At 58.7% G+C, this 14,230-nt stretch overlaps 1 protein-coding gene across 8 annotated transcripts in view; it reads left to right on the forward strand.

Annotated features, from left to right (window-relative positions):
* The window catches only part of RERE (arginine-glutamic acid dipeptide repeats), a 429,014-nt gene that overhangs the window by 411,775 nt on the left and 3,009 nt on the right, over positions 1-14,230 (forward strand). For 7 of the 8 annotated variants that reach the window (XM_049707765.1, XM_049707760.1, XM_033432850.2 and 4 more), the window contains 10 exons: positions 6,538-6,700; positions 7,671-7,763; positions 8,281-8,480; positions 9,289-9,450; positions 9,788-9,901; positions 10,171-11,489; positions 11,585-11,807; positions 12,090-12,813; positions 13,416-13,562; positions 14,042-14,222. In XM_049707765.1, the coding sequence (XP_049563722.1) occupies positions 6,538-6,700; positions 7,671-7,763; positions 8,281-8,480; positions 9,289-9,450; positions 9,788-9,901; positions 10,171-11,489; positions 11,585-11,807; positions 12,090-12,813; positions 13,416-13,562; positions 14,042-14,222 (3,326 nt within the window). The remainder of the gene's footprint in view (positions 1-6,537; positions 6,701-7,670; positions 7,764-8,280; positions 8,481-9,288; positions 9,451-9,787; positions 9,902-10,170; positions 11,490-11,584; positions 11,808-12,089; positions 12,814-13,415; positions 13,563-14,041; positions 14,223-14,230) is intronic. The other variant, XM_004272354.4, reaches the window with a different exon arrangement.

The following is a 14,230-nucleotide window of genomic DNA, read 5'->3' on the forward strand; positions in this document are numbered from 1 at the left end:
CTTCTGAACGCTTACTTTCTAACCCCTGCAGTGGGGTGTGTCAGTTGCGTGTGAAGGCCAGCTGCCACTTCGTGGGGCCTGTCCACCACGTTGTCTGCTGACTGTGGCAGGTGGCCTTGAAGTGCCTGCAAAATCGCTTCAGAAGAAACTGTTTATAATGCCATCGTCATGAGCAGCTCCAGGCCTGCCGCTCCATCCCGTCTCTTCTGTCGTCTCCCCAGCCCTCCCCCACTTAGTAGGCAGTGTTTGGCTAGGAGAGGAGGGTGCCTGTTGAAACTTTGGTAAAGGAGAAGTCCCTTTCCCCTCACCAGCAGAAGGGGCACTTGTGGGCGCCCCCCACTGGGTACCTCCTGAGGCAGGTGCGGGGGCACTGAGTACAGTGCAGGGACCGGGTTCAATTACCCACCTGCCTCCCTGCGTGTTCCGGAAGCAGGAGACTGGTTTCCAGGGCCTTGCTTAATACAGCTTAACGGAAGACCAGTGGGCATCGTTTTCTGCCAGTTCACAGAACCGTGTTGTCAGAATGGAAGAGAAAGGAACACTGTTGTGTACCCTGAATGGAGAGTGAGGTGTGCGTGTACAGGGTTATTTACAAAAGACTGAGGCCTCCCTTGGCTTGTAAAGAGAGGACCTGCTCGTAGATGGCAGCCCTGGACTCGGTGTGCGGGCGGGGATCCCTGGACCTCGTCTTCCCCCACCTTGGAGGGTTGAGACTTCCGTGGATGGTTGTAGCAGTAACGATTCCGTGACAGTTGCAGCAAATGGGACTCAGTCTTGGGTAGACCCTTAGGCTTCAGCAATGGGACGAAAATACTTGACTGCCTGTTCTGCCTCCACACTAGCCTCCCAGAGGGCCCGTGTCTGGGGAGTTCGTGCTGGGCTGCGGGGAGAGAACCTGGGGCGTGGGGAGCTTTGCTCTGTGATGGTCCTGGGGACAGACGTCCTCGCTGACAACGAACCTTTGATACTTGAAGTGCCTACAGCGCCTTCCTCTTCAACAGTCTCTTCTATGCTTTCATTTCCCCAAGGTCCCTTAGAGAGAAGACATGTAGCTCATCTTACTTCAGAAAAAGAAATTATCTTGTTTTTTTAATTGAAGTTTAGTTGATTTACAATGTTGTGCCCATCTCTGCTGTACAGCAAAGTGACCCAGTTACACACATGCAGACATTCTTTTTTTTAATATTCTTTTCCATTATGCTTCATCACAGGATGGTGAATATAGCCCCTATGCTATACAGTAGGACCTTGTTGTTTATCCATTCTTTCTTTTAATATATATATTTTATTTATTTGTTAGTTTATTTATTTTTGGCCGCGTTGGGTCTTCGTTGCTGCACGCCGGCTTTTCTCTGAGAGATGACTTCAGCCCCTTCCTTTGCTTCTTTGCCCAGGCACTAAACCAGTTTAGTTCCTTGAGCCTGTGCAGTTCTGCCCCGAGACGCGAGGCTTGTTGACTGTGAGGCCTTGTTGCGGGATGAGGTTCGAGCACTGGGGACAAAATGATCATTACAGGCCATTCGTGTCGACAGCGTTTATGCCTCTATGTGCGCTTGCAACGCAAGCAGGAGCTCATTTGCAAGGCTGCCTTTGTGGAGCTGCCTTTTGATCAGTGATTGCCTGTGTTAATGTTTCAGTAAGCTATTGATTTCTGCAGCAGCTTTTCTTCCCTGAATTTATGTGCAGTGGGTCTCCACAGCACACGCTATGCATGTTTGATTAAAGTTCAATTGACTTCATTCCTGGTGAGGCCTCGAGCTGCTTCACTCCCTATTTGTAGAACGAAAGCTTTCCCCCACATATTCTTTTGTTTGTGCTCATGACCTAGCCACCCATGCAGTCACCAATATACTGTTTCTAATCCTCCCAGATTTGCTCCATTCCAATGTTTAATCCCTTCCTAGACATTACAGTGGTTGAGAGGCAGCTGATAAAACCTGGTCTGGATTTTTTTCTTTTTCTTTTATAGTCAACTCATTGATGTATGGTGTGCATACCATATAGATCGTAAAAATGCACCCACTTGAAGTGCACAAGTTCAGTGAGTTTTGACAACTGTATACATCCATGTAATATACATCCATGTAACACCACCACCATCGATGTATAGAACCAGCCCCATCACCCCAAAAGATCTCCGTTGCCTACCCCTCATGCTCCAGACTCCAGGCAACCACTCATTTGCTTTTTGTGATTACAGATTTGTCTTTTCTAGAATGGAATCGTACAGTCTGTATGTTCCCTTTGGTGTTTGGCTGCTTTCATTCAACATGATGTCTTTGAGATTCATCCACTGGTTGTATCCATCAGTCGTTTGTTCCTTTTTACTGCCAAGTGGTATTCTTGTGAGTGGGTGTACCATAATACGTTGATCCGTTTTCCTGCTGAGGGGCTGTTTGACTTGTTCCCAGTTTCTGGCTGTGGAGAGTAAAGTTTTAATGAACACTTGTATAAAAGTCTTCGTGTGCACATATGTTTTTATTCCTTTGGGGTAAACACCTAGGAGTCGAATCATTTGCTAGGTCATATGGTACATATTTGGCTTTCTAAGAACTGCCACACAGTTTTACAAAGTGGTTCGACCCTTTCATTTCACCAGCAGTGTATGAGATTCCTCGTCACTCCCCTGTCTTCCTGAATTTTGAAATTTATATTCTTTTGTTTTAATTTTAACAGTCCTTCAGACTTGGTCATTTTGATCCTTGGAACTCAGATGGTGGAATCTGTTCCGGGCTCCTTGTTTAAAAGCTGTTTCTATTTTATTTTACTTTATTTTATTTTATATTTGGCTGCGTTGGGTCTTCGTTGCCGTGCGCGGGCTTTCTCTAGTTGTGGCGAGCGGAGGCTACTCTTCATTGCGGTGCACGGGCTTCTCGTTGCGCTGGCTTTTCTTCTTGTAGAGCGCGGGCTTCAGTAGTTGTGGCGTGCAGGCTCAGTAGTTGTGGCGCACGGGCTTAGTTGCTCTGCAGCATGTGGGATCTTCCCGGACCAGGGCTCAAACCCGTGTCCCATGTGTTGGCAGGCTGATTCTTAACCACTGAGCCACCAGGGAAGTCCCCATACCATCTTTTGATACTATTTGAAACTCTTTCAGAACATTCATGTGTGAGAAATAGAAAGGATCCCTCATAACCATGTGAGTCAGTAGTGCACACGGACCAGGGCTCTGCAGAAACGTCAGGGCGGCTCTTGTTCACAGCCTTCAGGTCAGACCGAGGTGTGACAGAGACGCTGGTGGTCGTGCCTCCCCTCCAGGTTTCTCACCCATTTTTTTTTTTTTTGCGGTACGTGGGCCTCTCACTGTTGTGGCCTCTCCTGTTGTGGAAAACAGGCTCCAGATGTGCCGGCTCAGTGGCCATGGCTCACGGGCCTAGCCACTCCGTGGCATGTGGGATCTTCCCAGACCGGGGCACGAACCCGTGTCCCCTGCATCGGCAGGGGAAGCCCGTCTCGCCCATTTTTGTTTCCTTCCACCATCCGAGGCCTCTGTCACCCTTGACCCCTAAAACAACCTCAGCTATAAGCGGAGGTGGGAGGAACAGGAACCACTTTGGATTTCCTCATTCTTTTTTCCAGCCCTGGGATTGGGCCATGATGTACTGCACCAGCTGTCCTTTTGAACTGATGAAGCACGCCACTCTGACACAGTGTTTGAAGGGTGACGCTGACCTGCCTTGCCTTCTGTTCTGTGTTTTCTCATAGGAAAACCAGAGCCAGGTCACTTTTATGTCAGCACAGGTCTCTTAATCCCCTAGTGGATTTATGAGTTTGAGCCCGCCAACAGCAAAAGATCAGTATAGATAAATGACTTTCCAAGTCAGGAAGGTAGGAAGTAAAGAAGCAGAAGCCGGGAGGTTTCTTAGATCGTGACCTTAGGGGCTCAGGATACTCCACTCACCATGGGGACCATCATATAGCCTGCATTTGTGGTCTAACATGTAATAGAGTAGAAATCCAAGGGCAGTTCCTACATTTTCCCTTGTTGTTCAGTCACCATCTCATGGAACCGAAAAGGGGGTGGGAAGCGTCCTTGGTGGCTGGTTCCTGGCCTCCTTGGCTGGGGTCGTGCTTCATCTCTTAAAACACTGGCAGTCCCTAGCGTTTCGTGCAGTGGTGCTTGGAAAGACTGAAGCACAGCCACAGCTCCAAGGGATACAGGCTGTAGCCTTGTGGGAGCTGGTCAGGAGTCCTTGAATCACAGATCCTTTAGGGGTCTGATGACAGCTGTGGTTCTGTGTCTTAGAAAATGCACAGAGATGGGACTTTCCGGGTGGCGCAGCGGTTAGGAATCCGCCTGCCAATGCAGGGGACACGGGTTCGAGCCCTGGTCCAGGCAGATCCCATGTGCCACCGAGCAGCTAAGCCCGTGCGCCACAACTCCTGAGCCTGCGCTCTAGAGCCCGCGAGCCACAACTACTGAGCCCGTGAGCCACAACTACTGAAGTCCACGTGCCTAGAGCCCATGCTCTGCAACAAGAGAAACCACCACAATGAGAAGCCCGCGCACTGCAACAAAGAGTAGCCTCCGCTCGGCGCAACTAGAGAGAGCCCACGCACAGCAACAAAGACTCAATGCAGCCAAAAAGAAAAAAAAAAAAGAAAGAAAATGCACAAAGAATCTAGCTCTCAGTAGTGAGTACTCAGCACACGTGGGTCACCTGCTTTGCGGAAGCCATGTCCCCACCTCAGATCTGCCCACTGCTCTCCCAGCTTACTTGCCGTTGGGTTCCCAGGCCGTTCCTTCTGGGGGTGTGTTCATGGGAACCTCATCTGACTGGGCACTCTGCCAGTCCCAGGGGTTCATTGTGTGGTACCTGTGCTGCTCTGTCTCTTTCAGTCTCCTTAACACTGGTCTTTGCAGCTAGACCCTCAGGTCACTGGAGGACAAGACTCTTCACTTATCTTTTTTGGCCCCTCCATTCCCAAGGCAGAGAGCCTCCTGTGAGGCAGAGTGGGCTTTGGCCAAGAAGCTCCCACCTTCAGATGCAGGACGCACCACCACATACCCCCTGCCACCCCCCCTGCCAGGGACACGTCCCAAGATACCGTCTGTCAGGTTAACTGACTTTCTACAGTATTGATTTAATTAGGGAAGATCAGTGTGATCGAGCCTCTCTCACTGTTTTAACTGGGTTTTTAAAAAAGTAAATTTATTTAATTTATTTATCTTTGGCTGCGTTGGGTCTTCACTGCTGCATGCAGACTTTCTCTAGTTGTGGTGAGCGGGGGCTACTCTTCATTGCAGTGCACGGGCTTCTCATTGCGGTGGCTTCTCTTGTTGGGAGCACGGACTCTAGGCGCACAGGCTTCAGTAGTTGTGGTACTTAGGTTTCAGTAGTTGTGGCTCGCGGGCTCTAGAGCGCAGGCTCAGTAGTTGTGGCGCACAGGCTTAGTTGGTCTGCAGCACGTGGGATATTCCCGGACCAGGGCTGGAACCCGTGTCCCCTGCATTGGCAGGCAGATTCTTAACCACTGTACCACCAGGGAAGTCTGTTTTAACTGTTTTTTAAACATTCCAAGTAGAGGCACTTTATCTTGGGGTGTTTGTTTTAAGAAAACGGTCTTTTGTCAGCCAGTGTTAGTGGAACACACCATACGACCGTCCCCCACCCCCACCCGTGTGTGTACACATACGGTGTGCCCGATGAGCCCCTTGGGGCTGGGAGTGCCAAAAACGCTCTTGTTTTTTTTTTTTTTTTCAAGTTGTACTTGGACTCATGTCCACTTGCTGTGTTTTTTAGAAAGATGTCTTGCCTCCCTTTCTTTTGGGCCGTGCATGAAATGAGGAGCTCCTTTGGCCTGAAACACTGACCTCGTGACATGTGGCCTTTCATCTCCACCCAGCGCCACAGTGTGCTGTGTCCACTCTTAATCTTTTTCGCCAGGCCCCGGTCTCGCCTTCAGCACCCAGTGCTGGCTTGTCCGGGGTGGGCATTCGGCTGTAGAGCAGTTTGCCTGGGTTTGGGGTCTGTTCTTCCTGACCTTCCTCCTGGCCCCAGTTCCTGCCACCTCAGTTGTTTGCTTTGGTTTCTGGAATGGTCTGACTGGCCCGGTATTTCTGTGTCGCCCCTTTGTGGATTCACTGAAACGCTGTGGAGAGATCATCCTCTGTGTGTGCACCCGTGTACACACACACACACACACACACACCCCACACACACCCCCCCCACACACACACACCCCCCCCCACACACACACACACACACACACACACACACCCCACACACACACACCCGCTGGAGGAGAGGGGTCTTCCTTTCTGCCAGTGATTTATTGATGCACCTCCAGTGCTTAGAGCAGTGGCGGCATCTGCACATAGTAGGCACCCAGCAGATACCTGTTGAGCAAGTGAATGTTCCTGATGTCTAGAAGTTAACGCTCCAAGGGGCTGCCCCAGTGGCCTGGCAGCTCTGCAGGTGTGTCTCGAGGGAGTGCAGGCCTCCGGACAGCTGTCGTAAAGCCAGCCTCTGCTCACGGCGCAAGAGGCAGTGCTGGGGCGAGGGTGCTTCCCTCACAGCCGTCCCTTCTTTCATGCAGGGAGAGCTGATCACCTTCTATTACTACTGGAAGAAAACCCCGGAAGCAGCCAGCTCCCGGGCGCACCGCAGGCACCGCAGGCAGGCCGTGTTCAGGAGGATTAAGACCCGCACTGCATCCACGCCCGTCAACACGCCCTCCAGACCCCCGTCCAGTGAATTCTGTAAGTGGGGGCTGTGCACACGCAGGCCCGTGTCCCAGCTGTGGGTGGGCCTGCTTTCGTGGGCATCCCTGGCACAGCTCGTGTGTGTGTGTGTGTGTGTGTGTGTGTGTGTGTGTGTGTGTGTGTGTGTGTGTGTGTGTGTGTGTGTGTGTGTGTGTGTGTGTGTGTGTGTGTGTGTGTGTGTGTGTGTGTGTGTGTGTGTGGTGGGGGGAGTACAAAGCCTGACCTGAGTGTCTCACTGACTCGGGGGATTTGGTAGGGAGAGTTTTGCAAACTATTCGTACATTTAGATTTTCCTTAAACTCAACATCATCTTTTACAAAAATATAAGTCTTGGCCTTGGCCTGAGGCGCTACTGGTGACCCAGAGGACGTTTCCCCGTAGCCGAGGGTGTACCGCACTTGTGTTGTGGCTGCCGTGCGGTCAGATGAATGTTTTCTTCTCCTTCCTGCTACTTTATTGGGATCCTCCTCTTGGTCCCCTGTGACTTGCAATCTGATATGACGGTGAAGCCCACACCTTCTTAACCTCTGAAAACTAGAGTAGTGCCTTGTGGTTCTGCCCTGGCCCAGGGCACTCAGCCTGAGGGTCGCTTATGTTGCTCATGCAAACAAGAAGTAATCCAGTAGGGCCGGAGGGGCTAGGGCTTGCTGGAGAGGGAATTCCTCAGGGTGCCAGGGAGGGCGTCGCAGGTGCACTTGGCCCTGTTCACGTCCACCAGCTGTGGGCATCGGTGCCAGCCACCCCGGGATTGAGGCGTGACAGCAGCCCCCCCGCGGAGTGGCAGGGCAGACCCTTGGGTACCACCCCTCATACACGAGTTCTTCGTTCAGAGTGGTCCTTTGTGGCCTGCTGGGCCACCCTGACTGTTGGCTCAGAGCCTGGGGCAGGCCAGAGGTGACAGGTGGTCCCAGTCGTGGCCCAGCTGACGGTGTCTCCCGCCACCCCCTTGCGTGCCCATCGTGCCCAGTGGACCTGAGTTCAGCCAGTGAGGATGACTTCGACAGTGAGGACAGCGAGCAGGAGCTGAAGGGCTACGCCTGCCGCCACTGCTTCAGCACCAGTAAGTGCGGCTTGGTGGGCAGGGCGCCCTGCGCTGGAACGGCCGGGCTCGGCCCCTTCCGGCTCTGCACGTTCGGGGAGTCGAATTGGAGGCCTGTCTGGGCGGTCATTGACTTGACATTTGCATTGTCTTCAGGGTTACTTAGAAAGTTGAAGATCTTTGTTTTACTTGACTCTCCTGTTAGCGTTCAGGATGGAGTGCCGACCAGTGGGTAGGACAGGCTTGTTCAGGGTCGGGGCCTGTGTTCCCTGGGAGCCTGCTGCCAGCTCTTCCTGGGTCTCCTGAGATGAGGTGCGGGTGGTGGGCAGGCCTGAAGTCCTCTCCCTTCCAGGGGAGAGCAGGGCGACACTAGTACCTCTGTGGTCTGGGTGACAGGTGTTTGTCCAAGCTCAGCGCTACATGGTTCTCGTGACGCCGGGGTCAGCTGAGCCCACGGAAGGGCCTCCCTGCTCCGATGCCTGTCCCCAGGGGCGCTGGTTGTCGAGGTTGGCACCCCCGCCCCTCTTCCCTTGCACAGCCTCCAAAGACTGGCACCACGGGGGCCGGGAGAACATCCTGCTCTGTACAGACTGCCGCATTCACTTCAAGAAATACGGCGAGCTCCCCCCCATTGAGAAGCCCGTGGACCCCCCACCATTTATGTTCAAACCTGTGAAAGAGGAAGACGATGGGCCCAGTGGGAAACATAGCATGAGGACACGACGGAGTCGTGGCTCGGTGAGTCCCCGTGGCCAGGCAGCCAGACTGCTTCTCCAGGTTCCTGCTGGGGGCTTGCGCCCATCAGGAGGAGGATGGTAGGTGTGTTTCATTTTGGGTAGAGAAGCAGACCCCCCCCGCCCCCCCGAAGGTGAAATGATTTGCCCGAAGGCATTAATTAGCTTTTTGCCTGTGGGGCTGGGAAGAGCTCTCTGTTCTCTCCCTCCCTTGCATCTTCCTTGGGGAGCTGGTAGACCAGTGTGACCTGCTGTACCCCTGTCTCTTCCGAGCCCCCATGGCTTTGCAGAAACCTGCTGAAGGCCTGGTGGTTTTAGGAGCTGAGCGCATTATTTGACAGCTCATCTCTTTGGGTCACTTCCATCCTGTCAGGTGAAATCAGCAAGTGTGTGTGTTTGGATCTGGTGGGAGGAGCGGGCAGTTAACATGGAGCAAACAGAAAGGGTGAGGTGACTTAAAACTGACTTCAGGTGTAACTGTCCCTCGGGGTAGCTCGCGGAGTAGGGCTGCCCTCCCGACTTCTGCCCTCAGGCAGGCTCGCCTCATTCAGGACAGTCCCTGGAGACGAGCGCTTCCGGTGTAAGCTGAGAATCGCCCTCTTTTCCATGTAAACCCGCCCGTTCACCCCCTCCTTTCTTCACTCCATGGTGACCCCTGTGCAGCCAGGGGTCCCCGTGGTTGGCCAGGGTCTGGGATTTGCCGTGAGGCTCTTGGTGGACCTGCTCTGGAGGCTCCTGCCTGGGACCGGGGCTCAGGTGGCCAGTGTGGGAACTGGGGCCCAGTCTCACCAGCCTCCGCTTGGGGTGGGCAGATGTCTACACTGCGCAGTGGTCGGAAGAAGCAGCCAGCCAGCCCTGATGGTCGCGCCTCGCCCATCAATGAAGACATCCGCTCCAGCGGCCGGAACTCCCCCAGCGCTGCCAGCACCTCCAGCAATGACAGTAAAGCAGAGACGGTGAAGAAGTCGGCCAAGGTGAGGTGCTGGGACCCACCCTCCCCTTGAAACCCGGGCTGCTGGAGTCGGTGCTCAGCTTCCCCGTGTCCCTCAGTCATTCGTGGAGCCTCCTGGGCACCAGCAGTGCCTTGGCCTGGGGCCTGGAGAATGGGGGTCCACGCGGTTCCCAGCACGGACCTCTGGGGGCCACCTCTGCCTTGAGTTTCCCATCCCCAGACACTGGCCCCTTCCAGAGCTTTATTGTTTTCGGGGATGGAGCGTGGCGTGCGGGGGGCCAGGCGTCAGCAAGCAGCTGTCACCCGCACCCCCCGAGGCTGCATCAGCCTGAGTCTCCCTGTGGGCTTTCCCGCCTCAGAAGGTGAAGGAGGAAGCCTCGTCCCCTCTCAAGAGCACCAAGCGCCAGCGGGAGAAGGTGGCCTCTGATACGGATGAGGCCGACAGGACCAGCTCCAAGAAGACGAAGACCCAGGTGAGATCTGTGGCTGAGCCGCGCTCGTCACCGCTAATGGAAGCTATTGTCCCTTGAGAAGCCCCAGCCCAGATCCTCCCTGGGCAGAGGTCATGTCCCGTCTCCCAGGGAGGGGCCTAGAGAGCGGCCCCCGAGACTGGCCGGGTCAGGGCAGGACCGTGGTCCCCGGAGCCACGCGTGCTGCCTCATCTGCCAAACCTCACTGTGCGGCAGGGCAGAGGGCGCCCCAGCTCCCCCTAGAGCGTCCGCCCTCCCCTCTCTGGCCCTAGGAGATCAGCCGGCCCAACTCGCCGTCCGAAGGCGAGGGAGAGAGCTCAGATAGCCGCAGCGTCAACGATGAGGGCAGCAGTGACCCCAAAGACATCGACCAGGACAATCGTAGCACGTCCCCCAGCATCCCCAGCCCCCAGGACAACGAAAGCGACTCCGACTCCTCGGCCCAGCAGCAGATGCTGCAGGCCCAGCCCCCGGCCTTACAGGCTCCCAGTGGGGCCGCTCCAGCTCCCTCGTCGGCCGTGCCGGGGACCGCCCAGCCGCCCACGCCAGGGCCCACGCCCGCCACCACCGCCCCGTCACAGGGCTCCCCGCCGACCTCCCAGCCCCCCACCCAGCCACAGGCGCCCTCAGCTCCCGCTCCCCACGCCCATGTCCAGCAGGCACCTGCCCTGCACCCACAGCGGCTGCCCTCACCGCACCCCCCACTGCAGCCGCTGACCGGGCCGGCCGGCGCCACCCCGGGCCCGCCCCACCCCCAGCCCCCCCTGCACGGTCAGGGCCCGCCCGGCCCTCACGGCCTCCAGGCCGGGCCGCTGCTGCAGCACCCAGGCCCCCCGCAGCCCTTCGGCCTCCCTCCGCAGGCCTCCCAGGCGGTGGCCCACCCTCACGCCTCCCTGCAGCCGCCCGCCTCTCAGTCGGCGTTGCAGCCCCCGCAGCCCCCTCGGGAGCAGCCCCTGCCACCTGCGCCCTTGGCCATGCCCCACATCAAGCCCCCGCCCACCACACCCATCCCCCAGCTGCCGGCGCCCCAGGCCCACAAGCACCCGCCTCACCTCTCGGGGCCCTCGCCCTTCTCCATGAACGCCAACCTCCCGCCCCCTCCGGCCCTGAAGCCCCTGAGCTCCCTGTCCACGCACCACCCGCCCTCGGCCCACCCCCCTCCCCTACAGCTCATGCCCCAGAGCCAGCCTCTGCCCTCCTCCCCCGCCCAGCCCCCTGTGCTGACCCAGAGCCAGAGCCTGGCCCCTGCCTCCCACCCCCCCGCGGGCCTCCACCAGGTGCCCCCCCAGCCCCCGTTCGCCCAGCACCCCTTTGCCCCCGCGGCCCCTCCTCCCATCACCCCTCCGACTTGCCCCTCCACCTCCACCCCCCCAGCGGGTCCTGGCCCCTCGGCCCAGCCGCCCTGCTCTGCCCCTGTCGCTGCGGGAGGCAGCGTAGCTGGGGGGGCAGCCTGCCCGCTCCCCACCGTCCAGGTCAAGGAAGAGGCCCTGGACGAAGCTGAGGAGCCCGAGAGCCCCCCTCCCCCGCCTCGGAGCCCGTCCCCTGAGCCCACTGTGGTGGACACCCCCAGCCACGCCAGCCAGTCTGCCAGGTATTGGTCCCCGGGAACCGGGCACGTCCGGGGCAGGGACAGCTGGGCACCTGGGGCCTCGGCAGGGACCCCAGCGAGACCCGGGCCTTTTTCAGGTTCTACAAACACCTGGACCGGGGTTACAACTCATGTGCGCGGACAGACCTGTATTTCATGCCTCTGGCGGGGTCCAAGCTGGCCAAGAAGAGGGAGGAGGCCATCGAGAAGGCCAAACGGGAGGCTGAGCAGAAGGCGCGAGAGGAGCGGGAGCGGGAGAAGGAGAAAGAGAAGGAGCGCGAGCGGGAGCGCGAGCGGGAGCGCGAGGCGGAGCGGGCGGCCGTGAGTCGGGCGGGCAGCCTGCTCTGCTCGGGGGGCTCCCGAGGGCTGGTCCCCACGCTCGCCTTGGGGGTGGGCCGCCACCGCCTGGCGTCCTCTCGGCAGCCACCCGCATTACCTCTGTGTCCCAGATATGCGGACCCATCCGGGCCCCGGGTGCCCCGCCACTGCAGGGCCCGGACCTCGGCTGGGCCGGGTCCGGGTCTGGGTCTGGGGCACGGGGGGACACAGTTGGCTGGGCCGGCGGCCGGACACGCCCAGCCCTCACGGCCTCTTTTCCTTTAGCAGAAGGCTTCCAGCTCTGCACATGAAGGCCGCCTCGGCGACCCCCAGCTCGGTGGTCCCGGCCACATGCGGCCCTCCTTCGAGCCCCCGCCCACCACCATCGCGGCCGTTCCTCCGTATATCGGGCCCGACACACCGGCCCTCCGGACTCTGAGCGAGTACGCCCGGCCCCACGTCATGTCGCCCACCAACCGTAACCACCCGTTCTACGTGCCCCTCAACCCCACCGACCCGCTGCTGGCCTACCACATGCCCGGCCTCTACAACGTCGACCCCACCATCCGCGAGCGGGAGCTCCGGGAGCGCGAGATCCGGGAGCGTGAGATCCGGGAGCGCGAGCTGCGGGAGCGGATGAAGCCGGGTTTCGAGGTGAAGCCCCCAGAGCTGGACCCCCTGCACCCGGCCGCCAACCCCATGGAGCACTTCGCCCGGCACGGCGCCCTCACCATCCCCCCCGCCGCCGGCCCCCACCCTTTCGCGTCTTTCCACCCTGGCCTGAACCCCTTGGAGAGGGAGAGACTGGCCCTGGCAGGCCCCCAGCTGCGGCCCGAAATGAGCTACCCGGACAGACTGGCGGCCGAGCGCATTCACGCCGAGCGCATGGCCTCACTGACCAGCGACCCCCTGGCGCGGCTGCAGATGTTCAACGTGACCCCGCACCACCACCAGCACTCCCACATCCACTCGCACCTCCACCTCCACCAGCAGGACCCTCTCCACCAAGGTGGGGACTCCAGGGGGCCAAGGGCAGAGGACGTTGCCGGGGGGCGCGGCTGAGAGGTCTGCGGAGAGCGGGGCTTAGTGAGCCCCCGTCCAGCAGCGCCTGCTCTGCTGGCCGCCTCTGGGTCCTGTGGGTGAAGGGCCCGGGAGGCAGCCCTGGGGAGGGTGCCAGTCCAGCTGAGCTGGGAGGAGGGATGCTGGCTGGGGCAGGGCTGGAACGGCCCTGGGGTTCCTGTGGACCTGAAGGCCACGGGAGGGCCTTGGGCAGTCGGCCAGGTGGGCTCTGCTGATCCAGGGTCCTGGACAAAGCGAGGTTGGGGAGGCTCTGCCTGTGGGCGCGCTGAGGGGGAGGGGGAGGGAGAGGAAGAGGAAAGGAAAGCCGTGGCCAGCTCTTCACTTTGCGGCTCTCCAGAGCTCCGCTGTAGGGGCGGGGAGGCCACGGAGGGTGACAGCTACTTTGGGTCGGGGTTGCTGGTGGCCCTGGTGACCAGAAGCCAGCCGTGGAGAGGAGCAGGTCCCTGGGAGTTGCTGCCAACGAGGGCAAATGGCGAGAGGCCCCCCAGAGCCCTGCACCGCCTGCATGTGCACTTCTGCCCCTTTTCCTAGGTTCAGCAGGCCCAGTTCACCCGCTGGTTGACCCCCTGACTGCTGGCCCGCACCTGGCTCGCTTTCCCTATCCCCCTGGCACCCTCCCCAGCCCTCTGCTTGGACAGCCCCCCCATGAGCACGAGATGCTTCGCCATCCAGTTTTTGGTAAGAGCGCGCCTGGGGAAGGGGTGGGATGGGGTCCAGGGCAGAGCTGGGGTGGTGGTCTGCCGCGACATCCCCGTTCGTTCATGTATTCAGCACATATCTCCTGAGTGTTGGGAGGCTACTTGGGAACAAGGCAGGCAGACCCCTGTTCCCAGGGAGCTGGGGGTCAGGGGTATAAACGTGTATCAGGAGCCGGGACGATGGTGGGCAGGGAAGAGATAGCGGAGTGCCAAATTCAAAGGAGGGCTGAGGGCAGGCCTCTGTGAGGACCAGTTAGTAGGCTGAGGAGGATGGGGCCCAGGGGCAGGGGGTCCGGGAGCCGCACTTCTCTCTTGCAGGCGGGCGGGGGCTCTGCTCCGGTGCTCCCTGCCGGTGAGGTGGCTTCTTGCCCGTCCCCTTGGGAAGCTCCCTCCTGATCCGAGCTCCTTGCCGGCCTCATCCTGGCCTTCCTGTCTCAGAGGCTGTTCTGTGTTTGGCAGGCACCCCCTACCCCCGAGACCTGCCTGGGGCCATCCCACCCCCCATGTCGGCGGCCCACCAGCTGCAGGCCATGCACGCCCAGTCGGCGGAGCTGCAGAGACTGGCCATGGAGCAGCAGTGGCTGCACGGACACCCGCACATGCATGGTGGCCACCTCCCGAGTCAGGAAGATTATTACAGGTGAGGAG

The sequence above is a fragment of the Orcinus orca genome, chromosome 1, assembly GCF_937001465.1.
Source record: "Orcinus orca chromosome 1, mOrcOrc1.1, whole genome shotgun sequence".
In the NCBI taxonomy this organism is placed as follows: domain Eukaryota; kingdom Metazoa; phylum Chordata; class Mammalia; order Artiodactyla; family Delphinidae; genus Orcinus; species Orcinus orca.